The sequence below is a fragment of the Oratosquilla oratoria genome, chromosome 9 (genome assembly GCF_046742065.1).
Source record: "Oratosquilla oratoria isolate Oo_2021 chromosome 9, ASM4674206v1, whole genome shotgun sequence".
Taxonomy (NCBI): Eukaryota; Metazoa; Arthropoda; class Malacostraca; order Stomatopoda; family Squillidae; genus Oratosquilla; species Oratosquilla oratoria.
The window spans coordinates 56,388,615-56,404,312 of NC_134785.1; the positions used below are offsets into that span (position 1 = coordinate 56,388,615).

At 38.7% G+C, this 15,698-nt stretch overlaps 1 protein-coding gene across 5 annotated transcripts in view; it reads left to right on the top strand.

Annotated features, from left to right (window-relative positions):
- crb (cell polarity complex component crumbs) overlaps positions 1-15,392 on the top strand; it is a 283,212-nt gene extending 267,820 nt beyond the window's left edge. For 3 of the 5 annotated variants that reach the window (XM_076190525.1, XM_076190523.1, XM_076190524.1), the window contains one exon: positions 10,739-15,392. In XM_076190525.1, the coding sequence (XP_076046640.1) occupies positions 10,739-10,947 (209 nt within the window). In that variant the 3' untranslated portion in view covers positions 10,948-15,392. The remainder of the gene's footprint in view (positions 1-10,738) is intronic. The other 2 variants (XM_076190526.1, XM_076190527.1) reach the window with 1 other exon arrangement.
- The last annotated feature ends 306 nt before the right edge of the window (positions 15,393-15,698 follow it).

The window sequence follows — 15,698 nt, forward strand, 5'->3', positions numbered from 1 at the left end:
GCTATTCCTCCTTTGCTAATGATGCACCAACAGTTGTACATGATGTCTCAAAAAGAACTTTATATCTATGGTTCACTATGGTGATTCTCATGGTATATTGCTGTACAATCCAGCGTTTCTACTAATATACATCTGTACAGTCTTGTGGTTTTCCTGGTATGTAGGCAAATCTAGTCTTTTTGGTGTGTAGTTTCTTCATCACTTGCACTGATGGCATATAATTGTGCCTGTGTATTTATGTTCAGTGTCACAGGTGATATTTCAGTGCCTGCTGATACGTTATCCCTCTATTTGTTAGTAGTTTTGGGAGAGTCTTCTGGTGATGAGTCTTTGTCTCAGAGTCTTCTTCTGATGGCACTTGAGATTATAGTTTGTCATACCCTTTGTTTACGACTGCAAGTGACATTAGCTTATATGTTCTCAGCTCCTGAGCAAATAAGTGCTGGTGGAAGTTCTTTTTGTGTGCATTGACACTCACCTCATCACATTTTCTATGGTGAAATGCTGGCATGAATACCTTATTTGATGTTTCTGCTGGAGAAGTGTCCTTAACTGTCACAGTTTGAACTACACGTATTCCAATGATATGTGTGCTTGTGTTTACAGTTCAAACAAATTTAGGGTTTATGACATTATCTGGACTTGTCTACAGCCAGGATGATGCTCAAAGGTGTCATGTTCTAAAGTTACTTTTAAGCAGAACTTTGCATTGGTCCAAACAAAATTTGGAGGATACTCTTGTTTTGTTTGGTTAAAGGGGTTAACTAAAATAATTTACCCTTTTAAAACTGGTGGCTGCCACCAGAAAAAAATGCATCAGTCATGACATGTAAAACGAGGGGCCCCACCTTAAGAAAAATACAATACTACAAACCATTTATTGAATATCAATGAAGGATATCATGTGATGGTCATTAAAAATAATCCTTATGGTGTTTTGCTGTACCAAAAGGACACAAGAATGTAGTTTAGTTGCATGTTAATAATAAGGAAATTGAAGATTTTGAGCCTTCATAATATCTCTTGTAAAATGTTCCCTACCAAGAGACCATGATGCACATGGTATGTCATTAGAGCAGGGACAAGAGATAAGCATGTGTGGAGGGAGATTGTGAATAGTTGAATGGATGGTACAGCCCAAAGGTGTGTCCCCTGCATCTGCTCCATAGATAAGTGAATGAAGCAAGGTGGGTGCTGAATCAAATTAAATTGTCAGGCCCTGCTGTGGTGGAGTTTGGCTCTGATGTACTTCATTTGATCCAAGAGAGTTGAGGGGGAAAGGGGGCATCTTCCCTTTGGTGGTGAGATGGGAGGGATGGATGAGTTGAACTTTTAGTTCAAAGGTATGATTTGATTTTGTCACCCCCTCATGTGGGAGAGAAGGCCATTGGTACTTACACAACACTACTCAGGCTGCCATAGTAAAAAGAATATGCAGTTGAAGATGGTATGACACCACTTGCCATCCAACTCGGTTCTATAACAAAATTCAGTGCTCATTCTCTCTCTGTCTCCTTTTTCTGTTGCTTTTTCCATTTTTCTCTATTTCTGTTAAGTTATCTATTTCTTGTCATTGGTATTAATATCTTTATGATATTTTTGACAGCATATGTCAGGGAATTTAGATGCATGTTTATATCTATAGTGACCATAAATGTTCTGTGTGAATGAACTTTCTTGTTGAATCCCTCCAGCACTTGTTGGGTGATGATTGTCAGCAGTGTGTTGGTTGAGTGACCCTCTGAATTCATGTTAGTTTGGAGGAAGTGGGTAATTTAGTTGTTTTTCTTTCTGCTGCTAATCTTTCCATCAGTTGGATATGGTGGATAGTAATAAGATTGTCTGTTGGCTGCAGGGTTTCCAGGTGATTTGTTTGGTTTTAACCCCTTCAATACAGGCCACATCGCACATCTGGCAGCATTAGCTGCCAGACGTGCGATGTTGCGTCATAATACTCGCATTATAAAAAATAAAGTCACTGCTCTATCGCTTGTTCTCTTTCACCCGTGAATTTTGATAACCATAGAAAATATGATGAAGCCAGTTTACAGAGTATGGGGGTCACGCAGGTACGACTGCAATAAATATAATCAAGACGCTGACGTCGGCATCCTCGCATACCCACTTGCTCCTCATGATGCCTACATAGGCATCACCGTATGGAAGGGGTTAATATGGTTATCATGCAATTTTTTCCATAACACACCCAAAAACACACCTGCACAGCAAAGAAGGGAAAGAGGAGACTTGCTGACTATCTATTGAATAATGAAAGGAATGGAAGTCTTAGATAAGAATGACTTGTTAATATGGGATAATGGTAAAACAAGAGGACACGAAAAGAAACTAAAAAAGGATAGTTACAGAAGAGATCTGAAAAGGAACAGCTTCCCACACAGAGTGATAGATACTTGGAACAAATTAGACAATGAAACAGTGTGTGCAAACACTATTCAAGATTTTAAGAAAAAACTTGATGCTGAGAGATACAAAGACGGGTCACCACAAGCATAGCTCTCATCCCGTATAATACAACTAGGTAAATACAACAAAAACTAAAATACCAACAAACACCACAACAGAAATAATATCAATTCAAACACTAGTAAAGAAAACAACTTACAACACCACAAATATCTGTATACCATCTACCACATCAACCCCCAGAGACTACATACCACCACACTTTCCTCTCTTTCATCTTAGCTCCTCTTAGCCAAAGTCAAAGGCATAAATCTGACTCCCTCTTTTCTTGGCTCCTCCTGGATGATGGGTCATGCATCTTGCCCACTGCCTTGGGTCAGAAGTAATAGACTCTATATTGTCTTCCTGCTATAAAGTTGGCTAACCTCTTCCATACAATGATGCCTACATAGGCATCATGAAGCACAAGTGGGTATATGAGAATGCTGGTGTCAGTGTCTTGATTATATTTATTTTGTAGTTGTAGCTGAGTGACCCCTGAATTCTGTGAACTGGCTTGATCATGTTTTCTGTGTTTATTATTACTCTGTGAAAGAGAATAAGTAATAAAGCAATGACTTTATATTTTATAATGAGAGTATTGTGATGCATCAATTATTGTACCTCAGGCACCCAATGCTACATGCGAGAATTTGACTTATATTGAAGAGGTTAACCACTTCTTGTCTTTGTTATGAATTGTTCCCTTAAGTTTCATTAAATTGAAAGCCCACAGTCCCACAGTGGCTAACAACTGTCCTTAGAACCTCCCAGAGATCTCTCTGGAAATAAATTTTGGACTGTTGTCTATGTTGTATCAGTGAAGGATGTAAGCAAAATTGAGAGAATACGAAGGGCAGCAACCAAACTGGTCCCCAGCTTGGTAAATAAACTAATACGAGGGGGGACTAAAAGCACTGGGTCAGCCAACTTTGAAAGATTGAAGGGAAAGAGTTGATATGAATACAGTCTTTAGGTTACTAAAGGGGATAGATTACATTGACTGAAGAGATTATTGATCTAGGATAGGGGAGGGCTTTGAGAGGTCATGGGAACAAATTAAGAAAGCACATACAGACTAAAAGGTGGGTAATGGTGTCCATTGATGTGAATAATCTGTTGATTTGGAGTGGTTTTTGGGTGGCATGGTGATTGCACACACTAAACAACAACACCAAAAACACAGCAAAAACACCGGAAACACAGCTAATTAACGTCCGTTAATGAGAGGTCTCACTGTATATCTGAAGGATGTGAAGAAATGCAGTTTTCCATATAGTTGTATAAATACTTGGAACAGCTTAGAAGTTGGCATAGCCCAAGCTAGAACTGTACATGAATTCAGATGTATGATAACACAGCTCAAAAATTTTTTGTTGTTGCATCGGTATCAACCACTGGTATTATCTATTTCAAATGTGATTTCAGATATAAAGTTGTTTTTTCCTGAAAGCTCCTTTTTTTCCAATTGAGGTATTTTAAAATATAAGAATTTTGTTTTTGTCTCATTGGCATTGTCATCTATCAGAAGAGACATGTGATTAAACTCTCATTAAATTAGCTGATGAATAAAAAAAAGACAAGAAAATGATACATAGTCTAAATTTATTCACAACATAATGTAAGTAACAAATAGCAGACAATCTTCAGTCTTATTTTTTGTTCATTGAAAGAAGGCATAGTGCCACTTGATTGGAAAAGGGCAAATGTGGTACCAATTCACAAAGGTGGAAGTAAGGAGATGGCACTAAATTATAGGCAGGTATCACTGACCAGCACAATAGTGAAATTATGTGAGAGGATTGTGAAAGATTGATGGACCAAATATTTTGAGATGAACATTCTGACAGACAGTCAATTTGGCCTCAGGTCTTTTAAGCTTTTAGTTGAAAATGATTGATGTGTTGCAAGAGAGAAGTGGGCAGAATGCATCTACCTCAACCTAGAGAAGTCTTTGGATAAAGTACCTCACAGTCAACTAATATGGAAATTGGAAAGCATGTTGAAGGACTGAAAGGCAAACTACTTCCAAAGGATGAATGATTTTGTTAAGGGAAGATACATGAGGACAGTAGTAAGAGATGAGATGTCAGGATTGAAAGCAGTTACAAGCAGAGTTCCACAAGGTTCGATGGTTGTACCAATAATGCTTCTTGTCTATGTCTGTGTTAATGACACGATGGAAAGAACAACAAGCTATGCCAATATGTTTGCAAATGATACAGAAATCATGAGAAAAGTGAAAAATGAGGAAGATTGTAGATTATCATAAAAGAATCTAGACCCTTTTTTTTTTGCATGGAGCCAAGAATGGGAAATGAAGTTCAATACCAAAAAATGCAAAAACTGAAAATGGGCAATAGTGAAAAAAAAAAAAAATCCTTAAACTAATATTTTATTTGGGAGAAGAACCCATTACAAAAGCAAAAGAGGAGGAAGATCTGGGAGTGTTGATAAAACCTAATCTGTCACCTGAGAGACTTATCAACAGGATTGTGGAAGAGATGTACAGTTTTCATGAAAGTAGCAGTTGCCGACAAGACTGACGAGTTAAACACCATATGAGGACGGAGCCTTTATTTGTATGAAGTTTCGCTTATTACAGCTTTTTCAAGTACCACGTCGTACAAATAAAGGCTCCGTCCTCATATGGTGTTTAACTCGTCAGAGATGTACAGACGGCTGCAGAAGTGGCTTTTCAATATATTGATGAAGAAATGATGAAAAAGCTCATCAAAACCCCGATCCATTCAAGACTGGAATATGCATCAGTGTAATGGTTCCCATATAGTGTGAAGGATAGTAATATCAAAAGAATACAAAGAGCAGCAACCAAGTTGGTCCCCAGCCTGGCCGATAAACCAATATGAGGAGAGACTAAAAGCACTGGGTCTACCAACTTTGAAGGGAAAGAGTAGATATGATTACAGTATTCAGGTCACTAAAGGGAATAGATTGCATTGCCATGTTCTATGGTGTGTCACTGACACTAAGGGATGCAGGTATGGTGCCATAAGCCACATCCTAGCTAGAGCCATAGTGGTCACATTCTTTGTAAATTGATTATGATATCACTTGTGAGAAATGTAGTAACACATTTATAGATCACAACTAACACCACTGTCGGATGAAAGAAAGAGTTGAGTAAGCGAAACTATATATTTCGATTACTAACTGCAGTCCTCTTTACTACTGAAGAGGATTGCAGTTAGCAATTGAAATATATAGTTTCGCTTACTCTTTCTCTTATCCTACTGTGGTGTTAGTTGTGATTATAATATTATGTTGCCTTAAATTAGAAAATAAGATGGAGGGTTATAAACATAAGTAACTTATGAAGAATGATTAGTTGTGGGAGATTTGCAAGCCAGCAGCGGAGGAATACAAAACTGAAGCCTCCTGCCCTCAGGAATCAGAGGGCATGTAAACAAGATGACACTACAAAGTAGTATCCTCATTATTGTACTTACCTTGTCCCATTTGTTTAGTTAGGTAATGATTGAAATTTTGTAAGCCATAGGAACAAATTAAGAAAGACAAAATGTCTAAAGAATGTGAAGAAATAAAGTTTTCCATATAGGTACATAAATACTTGGAATAGCTTAGAAAGTGATATAACCCAAGCTGCGACAATACATGAATTTAAATCTAAATATGATAATTGGAGATCAAGAATATAGATTAAATTGGAACTGAACATGAGTTTGATACTAGGTATAATAAATTCTAGAGTAGGAGACAGGCCCCAATGAGCATTGCTCCTTTCCTGTATACTACAGTTAGGTAGTATATTAGGAACCTCAATGGAAATAAGCTTTTTTTTTTATCTTTATTTTTTTTTATTTTTTTTTTTTTTTAGCAACCCAAGCATATTATATTCTTACCTGTTACTTGGTCTATATTCTTTACATTTGTTGTTAAATTCATCTCTACTGAGGTTTGGATTGAATTGCTTGTGAAATTATTGCACACTAGAATAAGTATATTTATACAGAACACTTCATACTCCAGTGCCCTACACTAACAATCTCTAAAACAAAACAATACATCTTCCCTGAGTGACTCACGGACCCATCCAGGGGATGTTACTGGATGCAAGTACAAATGTGTTGGTGTGATCCTTAATATTCACCACGGATTACCAGTTTGCCTTGACTGTCCAGGTGCATATGGGCAAACTGATGGCTTTAGTTATACCTGTGTCTCTCTGGCATGGAGTTATCTATTGGTAATGTGTTAGTTATGTCATGAGTGTTAAAGCAATGGATGACATGTCAATCATAATGTAGCGTAAGCTTTTGCACGCCAATTCAACCTCCACTGTTACATTTATTGTACAGTTACTGCCTGACACCTTTTCTCTTTATCTACTACATGTGGTTATGCTCTTAGTCATTATATGTAATCCTTGACCACCATAGTCCCTTTAGTACAGGGATGGGTAGAGGAGGTACCTTCAGATAGGGTAGCACAATATAAAAGTTAGTTTTAGAAATTGCAATAAAAAACAAGCCATGGTGTAGTTTACGAGTTCATGGGTGTACTTCTGTGACTTTTGTGTAGCAATTAAATTGTTGCAGATATTACTGTAAATGTGTTAAGGTATAGGAAAGTAGTAACATATATTTCATAGTTAGTAGTATTTTAGTGCTTTCATTGTTGTACATAAAGTGCAGAAGCAGTATTGTTGTAAGTGCTAATTATTGGAGCATGGATAAAGAGCATAAATAAGGTATGGCACTGTTCTAAATATTTTATTTTCTTTTCATTAGAATAATATCTTTATCATCTATCAAGTGAACAGTGTCATAACACATATATTTTTAGAATATCATAATTACAGACATCACATGAAGAGTGTCATAACATATAAGATTATGTGGGATTCAAAAAACCACCCTATAGTAAAATTAAGTGGCCAAATCCTTCCATTGAAAAAGAACCCTAATATTTTAGTCCTCACCCTTGATACTCCTATGATTTTCAGCCCACCTATCAGAGACCTAACAGCAGAAATGAACAGTAAAACAAACCTACTTAAATCCATTGCAAACTTTGACTAAAGACAATAGAAAGAATATCTAATAATTTTCTAGAAACAATAAGAACCATCCTTGACTGTGCCTCCACAGCATAGTTCCCAACAATCAGCAAGACAAACACAAACAATTTATAAACTTGATAGAGTGATGCAGTGAGAATAATAACCAGATACACTAATATCACCTCTGGTGGACATAGCACACAGAAACAAAAGTCTTCCCTACAGACCACCACATGATAATAACAAGAACACAATTCTAAGCCAGAACCCTAAATAACACACACCCTTGACTGTCTTTCCACAGGCATCACCAACAGAATGCAACAAAAAACTACACCAGCAGCATACTACTCAAACATATATAACAACCAGCCACTTATACCACACAGAGCATTCACACAAAGACACTCAGATCACTAAACAAGGCCTTCATGATAGACTAAACTCGGTATTGCAACAGTAACCCCAAGACATAAAGCCCCTGTGGGGGAGGGGTTGATTGTAATCATAGCTGACAAGAACCATGCTGGTATACCTGCATATTTAGGACAACATCCAGCATTGAATAATTCCGAAGCAAAATAGGCCTGGCCATAGACTTAAACTGCCCCAGAGGCAACCACCCCACAGAGGACACAGAACACTTCATACTATAATGCCTCACACTAGCAATCCTTAGGCAATAACACAATATATCTTTTCTGAGCCTGGAGGATGTTATTATTTACTTGAAAGCTGCAGGTCCTCTGCAAGAGAGGCCAGGGGCAGTGGATTGGATTGATGTGTGTCCATTTCCAGATACCTATTTTTCATAACACTTTTTATTCCCTGATGAGAATTGCTTCCCTGACTCTACAGCTTATCTCCACCCCAACTTTTCCATTCCCTGCTACATATAACCTTAGATACATAAAACTACCCACTTCTTTGAGCCTCTCTCTCCTGTAAGACTTGACTCCAATTCACTGACACCCTCACTCCTCATACACCTCATCGCCTCAGTTTTACCCGCATTTACTTTCAACTTTCTCGTCTTCCATACCTTCCCAAACTCTGTCACTACCCTCCTCTGACCCAGCCGCAAGTGCATTGTCATCAGGAAACAACTGGGTCACCTCCCACTTCCTTTCACTCTCACCAACCATCTTCAATCCTGTGTCCATCACTTCCACATTTACTTCCTGTACCACCTCATTTATGTACTCATTGAACAACCATGGTGACATAACACAACCCTGGTGGAGCTCCACTTTCACTCCAAACAACTCATTCTTCTAATTACATAAAATCTTTTGACCTCCTTGAACAACTTTCCCCTCTCCACCTACAGTACCTCCCACAATACCTTCCCGTTGAATCTTTCATAAACCTTCTCTAGATCCATGAAAGCTCAAAAACACCCTTCCCTTATGCCAAACACTTCTTGCATATCTGCCATACCACAGAAATTTTATCCACACACCTTCTCCCTTTCCTAAACTTATACAGTTCTTCCCCAGTTATTCCCTCTGTTCATCTCTTAATCCTCTGGATAAGCACCCTCCCTTTGCCTTTCCAACTAAACTTAACAAATAGATCCCTTTTAAAGAACTCCATTCATATTTGTCCCTTTTTACTATGTTAAGTGGAATTATATAGGCACTCCTCCAGTCTTCCAAAGAGTTCCTTTTTTTTTTAAGGCTCTGCATGACACCTATCTAACCCATGTGCCTCACCAGCTTTCATCACTTTCAATGCTCTTTGTATCTCATGTTTCCAAATAGCCCTGTCATGTTCCTCTCTTGTCATAATCTTTTTCCTAGCTCTTCCCACTGACCCAGTCAATCCCTTCCTAACCTCCTCCTATTCAACAATTCTCTAAAATACTCTATCCATCTTCCCCTTACTGCCATCACTTCCATTAACATTTTTCTATCTGCACCCTATACTATTTCCTAAGTACCTGGGTTTAGAATAGTCTGGGATACTTGCAAATGATGGTTCTTTTAGATAGACATCAAAGACAATAGTCATCCTGCTGCCCATCTTCAGAACATGTCAATCTCCTCATCCCCACTTGGAGGTGCATTCCTGAAGGGCTGACACTTTGTCTCCAGACCATGTCCAGGATATTTCTATTAGCTTTGACTGTATTTCCTCCATCTTTTCACAAAAGGAAAGTTGACAGCTGGCAACTGCCCTCCTCATCCTACTGCTAGTCTTTGGCAGAAACTGTCCCTTACTAATACAATAAAACAACAGTCCAACAGTTCTTCCCTAAGATATCTTTAGGAAAACTCAAGGACTGTTGCTAGTCACTGTAGGGCTGCAAAGTTCTAGTCAGTGAAATTATCTGTTTACCAAGATCTTTTTCCCCCTCATAAGGGAGGTAACCAAGTCAAAGGCAAGTTCCTACTCCCACCCATTCCACTGTAGCTTAGTAAAGTAAACACAAACAGCCTCGTTAGGGCCAGTAGGCCTACTGTTGTTTGTTTTTCCTTTCTGTTCCTTTTTGTTCCCCTCCACCACCCTTTCCTCTCTATCATCTTAGCTCCTCATGGATGGCGGGTCATCACTGTATCCCACCCACTGCCCTGAGTCAGGAGCAATGCAGCTAAACGCAGTGAAACTAGAGGAAACAGATATTACTATTGTGTAGAATAATCTATAACACATTTTCACATGAGATTAAAGAGAAAGAGGTGACTTTATCATAATATTCCGGTCACTAAAGGGGATAGAACACATTGACAGAAGAGGTCTTTTGATTTGGGATGGAAGGCCTTTAAGAAATCATGAGAACTAATTAAGAAAGACTAAGTGTCTAAAGCATGTGAAAAAGTACAGCTTTCCATACAAATGCATAAGTACCAAGAATAGCTTAGAAGACAATATAGTTCAAGCTGGAATAGTACATTAAATCAGATCTAAGTATGCAGATTTCTAGTCGGTGAAACTGGAGGCTACATGTATGACTGTTATTCAGAATAGTCTATATATTCTATAAAACACACAAACACACCTTCATGGAACAAATTAGATGAAAAAATAGTGTGTGCAAACACAATACAAGAATTTAAGAACAAACTTTATCTTGCGAGATACAAAAATGGGTCACCATGAGCATAGCTCCCCTTTCCATATAATACAACTAGGTACAACTAGGTAAATACATGAGAAACTCCACTCATTATCCAGACATTCTTGCAACATTCACGCACTAACCGTTCTTGTTTAATTTTTCTCCCGTAGGAGTTCTACAGCCCACGAGTCGAGATGGGCAACATGATGAAACCACCTCCCGAAGAGAGGCTCATATAGCTCCTTTCAGCTGCCAGCAGCCACCCCTTCCGCCTATTCCTGCTGCCGCCACCACCACCACGACCTTCCAGCCCCTCATCATCACACGCAGCCCATCTTACCCTCTCCGCAAGCCTTCTCCAGAAGAACGACTAATCTAACAACCTTTTGTCACGAAATTAATCTTTTTCAAATTTAGAAATTTAAATTAGAATTAATTAGATTAAAAAGAAAAATCATGATTTCAAAATAGATTAAAAATAATACAGCCCTGGTTCATGCTGCTACTGTTTCCACAGGAAAAAGTAAATATTGTAATATCATGGTTATCACAACCTGTCCTGTGGAAAATCCAAGGATACTTGTAGTTGTCTGTCCTTCAATAGGAGAAGCTGGAAGCAGTGAAAAGACTGCTGGGTTTGGTGGTAAAATTTAAAGTATTTATGTGAGACATGTTTTGTGTGTGATGGAGGGCTTGTGGCTTGTAGCTTGAGCTGGCATGTTTTTTCAGGCTAAGAGGAGCGATTAACCTTTGGCAAGTTCCTTTGGCAGAACTGGCATGTCCAGCATTGTGTGCATGTGTACATTTGTGTGCGTATGCATACAGATGTGGATGTTTGTGTGTATCAGTGTGTGTATGCAGAGCAAGACCCTTGTACATAACAGGCATAATGTTTTTAACTCTAGGTCCTGAATATTTCTTTGCTTAGTGATAATTTAGTGATGATAACAATGGGCTTCAAAAGTCCATTTACATCAGGTCAATACAAAAGATGGAGAAGAAGAGTAGAAAAAAGAAATATAAGACGTTTTAGAAAATTTTTATGTTCCATACAAGACTCGTTCCAGAAGAAGCACTTTTATGTGATATAAACAGAAGCAATGACTTGTAACTTGAAGGCTATTTTCAGGTGCAGCTATTTTTTCCTGTTGGCACCCAAGTACTTAAACCGGAGTGAATGAGGGAGTAGATCACTCCTTCCCTCTCCTCTTACCCCCTTTGCTCCTCTGGGAAGGGAAATGGGATATGCCTTCCCCCTTTCCCTTTCCCCCCACCCACACCACCTCCCTCCCCTAAACATTATGTATATATAGCTATACAAATATATATCAATTTGGGAAGTGGTGTCGTAAGCGGTTGTTCATATTGTAAGAAATATGTTGTGAGAGTTGATACTACAGTTGAAAAGTGATGTTAAAAGTGGTATGTTGTTATTTTTGTTTTGAATGTAGTTCGTTAATTTGAAAGAGGTATTCCTGTTGCATATGTTTTGAGTGTTGTGTGGTGTTGTAAGTAGTGCATTGTGTTGCAAGTGATACTTGGTGTTATGAAAGCTGGTGTTGACAAATGTGCTCATCCCGCAACGTGCAGCCGTCCTACCCTGTGCCTTGAAGCTCCCCTGTATAGCCCCTCTCGCTGGGCTGTGAGCAGTGGGTCCTTTCCTGCTGTTCCTTGAATGATGGGTTTTCCTCTTGTTGAGCCCTGAGCAGTGGGTCTATTGACCCGTAACAGCTCTTTGGCCTACATGGTCATTAGTCGCCTCTTCCATTACTATAGGCCTCTGTTGTGGCCCTCCTTAGAGTTTCTCAATCTGGTTTCTCTCCGAGTGCTTTTTCTCGTTGTCTTGTTTTTATTCATATCCACAATATTGTCTTTCTCCGTACCTAAGAATCCCTTCTCTGTTCCCTCATCATGGCCACACTTGCCGGGGACTTGTTTTTATATCACGCTCAGCTTGGTGTTTCATGTTGTGCCCTTCCAAATTTATTTTTATTTAATTTTTTTATCATTATCTATATATATACACATATCTTTTTTTGGGGGCCAGTTTCCTCATAATCCCTCCCTCATACACCCACATACAGTGAGTCGTCCTTATACAATAATTCTTTATCCAGTAAATTCACAGTTATGGTACTTGGTAAGTACTACCCTCGATTCTATTTACGGTAAGAAAAATTCATAGATGCGGTATCCGCTTGTGTTTTGGAGGTAAAATTAGATATTTTGAAGAGGAAAGAGCAGAGAGAAGGTACATTTGCCATAAGTTGAAAGTTGGGGTATGGTATACGGTAATTTCAATTTGTGGTAAGGTTTTCAGGAATGCATATGTACTGTATAACAAGGACTCACTGTATTATCTCTCTCCCTTGACCCTGTTAGTCAGTCAGGTGGGGCCCAAGAGCCCTAGCACTGCAGACACTTGAACCGTCTTCCAGAGATCAGCTCCGGGATAGCCTGTGCGATATCTGGGGCCTCCCGTAGTCATGTGATCCATCATTTGTGTTGGTAAAAGGAAATGAATAGTGGCTAAAGATTTTTAAAGTCTATTTTGTATCCTTTAGGGTAGTGGTCCTCAACCTGGGGTCCGTGACCCCTTGGGAGGCCATAGAGTTTCAAAAGTGGGGCCACGATTCGGAAACTAGTGGTTGTTAGTGGATGCAAAGCGATTAACTTTAGTGATTAGGTGGTCTCAAGGAGGGTGAGGAACAGCACCACATAAGAGTGGTACAGTACTACCTTTCATTAACGGACATTAATTAGCTGTGTTTGCGGTGTTTTTGCTGTGTTTTCGGTGTTTTTGGTGCTGTTTTTTAGTGCGTGCAATCACTATGCCACCCAAAAACCACTCCAAATCAACGGATTATTCACATCAGCGGACACCGTTACCCCTCTTTTAGTCTATTAATGAGAGGTAGTACTGTGTACATGAAAGAACGAGTTGAGAATCTCTGCTTCAGTGTCTTTCCTTAACTTGACCCCATTGTGAAAAATAACCTTCCCTGACGGACAAATTCTGATGATAGAGCATTTGGTTTCCTTGTAGAGTAGCATACAATAATAAAAAAGAAAGAAAATACGAAGTCATCTAGAAAGGAAAACACGGTTGTGATGTCATTAATTTCAAATCCCGTGCACGAGGTGGTGACGCTACAGAATGCAAGCGGAGTTGAGCTAGTTAGATGAATAGTTTCAGTCCCCATCACCTTGTCAATCTACCCAATTTCTCCTGTTTTTTTTTTTTATCTCATCCCCTCTCCAGTTGTTATTTAGCAGATTCCATACATTCACCCACCAATCACCAAGCAATAGGGCATAGTTCATCCCCCATCGCACCCCACCGACTATACTCCATTCCCTCATCATCCAGTCATTTGTCTGATCACCCCCATTCTTCCATAGAATTCTCTCTGATCCCCAGATATACCTGGAGCGAAACCAGTCAAGTCACTTCCTCGACATATGCATTATCATCAATAAGATAAAGCACCTTTGCGTGGATCACGTAATTTTTTTAAGCAATGCATAATTGAGGTAGTGCAATGCCTTGAGGTTATGCATGTCACCCTGGGGATTTTTTTTTTTTTTTCTTTCTTTTTTTTCTTTCTTTAGGGGTTGGTACAAACCCTTATGCTCCATGTCCTTAAGAATATGTACATCACCCTTGATGTGCTCTATGTCACTGTTGAGGAGTTTTAGTACCATTTTCGAGTTGGTATAATGCCTGGTACTCATGGTACTTCAAGTACCCCCTGCTCAGCTGTTCCCTGACGCCCCTGCAATACCTCATAGTTGTAGACTTTTTCCATCTGGGAATCATTGTTGTAGACTTCTTGTCATGGGGTAAAAGTTTTATTTACAATTTTAGAAGTCTAAGTGTGGAATTAGTCTCCTATTTTAATGTTTTATGAAGAAACTTAAGATGATGACATATTGAAATACATATATGAGAATCTCTCTTAGCCTTCATAGTTAGGATGTTTCATTTGTAATTTAACATTGTTGGCATGGAAGTCAGTGCAAGGGACTTTAAACGGTTTACCAAAAAGACCGTTACTCCCACTTGTCTTTCTGAATGTGTAATGCGAGGGTGCCCTATGTATTTCTTTGTCGTTACAGATAACATCCTTTATGATGGTTTTGTGATAGTTATTATAGAACATGGTTGATCACCATGTAAAATGGTTGTTGATGTTGTAAGTTGTCTGTTGACTTCAACATTGACATCAAATATATGATACTTCAACTATTGTGAAAAAAGAATGTGCTGCCATTACAAGAGGAGAGCTTCACCCCCCCACCCCCCACCCTCCTCCAGGAAATGATTCCATGACTTGTTGGATTCTTTCCTTTGTAAGGTTTTCCATCAAATCTACCAAAGGACATCAATGGCACTTGAAGCACCGACAGACTTGTTTCTCAAGACACCTTAATGAAACGAGTAGGTTGGTGCCCACGATGCTCTCCTTGCGTGCTTCCACAGATTGCCAACTGGGGACCAATAGTAGAAGAAGAAGAAAAAATAGAGAGAGGAAATATGAAGAGGCAAATATTATTCTATTTTGTCTACAGTTTGTAAATGTAATCTAAGGAACTTCTTATGAAGTCAGTGTCATGATGTCATTGTGGGAATATTCATTTACATGTGTACGACTGAGCAGACAATATAGTTATATAGTTGTTGTTGAGGTGAGATGTCACAATTCACTCGATCTCACTGAATGGCAGTGCAGAATTGTATGAGCAATTTTAAATGTACAGGTTTGTAAAATAGTCATATTTTATACTGTAAACAGTGAAAAAAATGTTTTATTTTCCTTTGGAAATGTAACTGAACAAGACCCAGAAATTTGCTTGGTAACATTGGGCCTGTATTATATTTATTGTATCTAATTGTAATACACATGATTGAAATATGCTTATGGGATCTCATCTTTATGTTTCCACTCATCAAATTTTGCTGTAAGTTCATTTTATATTGCCTAACTGGATTCCTTATTGTTCTAGAAATCAGCATGTTTAAGCAGAAAGCTATGTTTCTTAATTCTTTAAGTAGCATATTCTGACTTATGTTTTTTACTATGTCATTGTGATATTCTTTCATCCTGTGCTAATATACCCAGATCATTT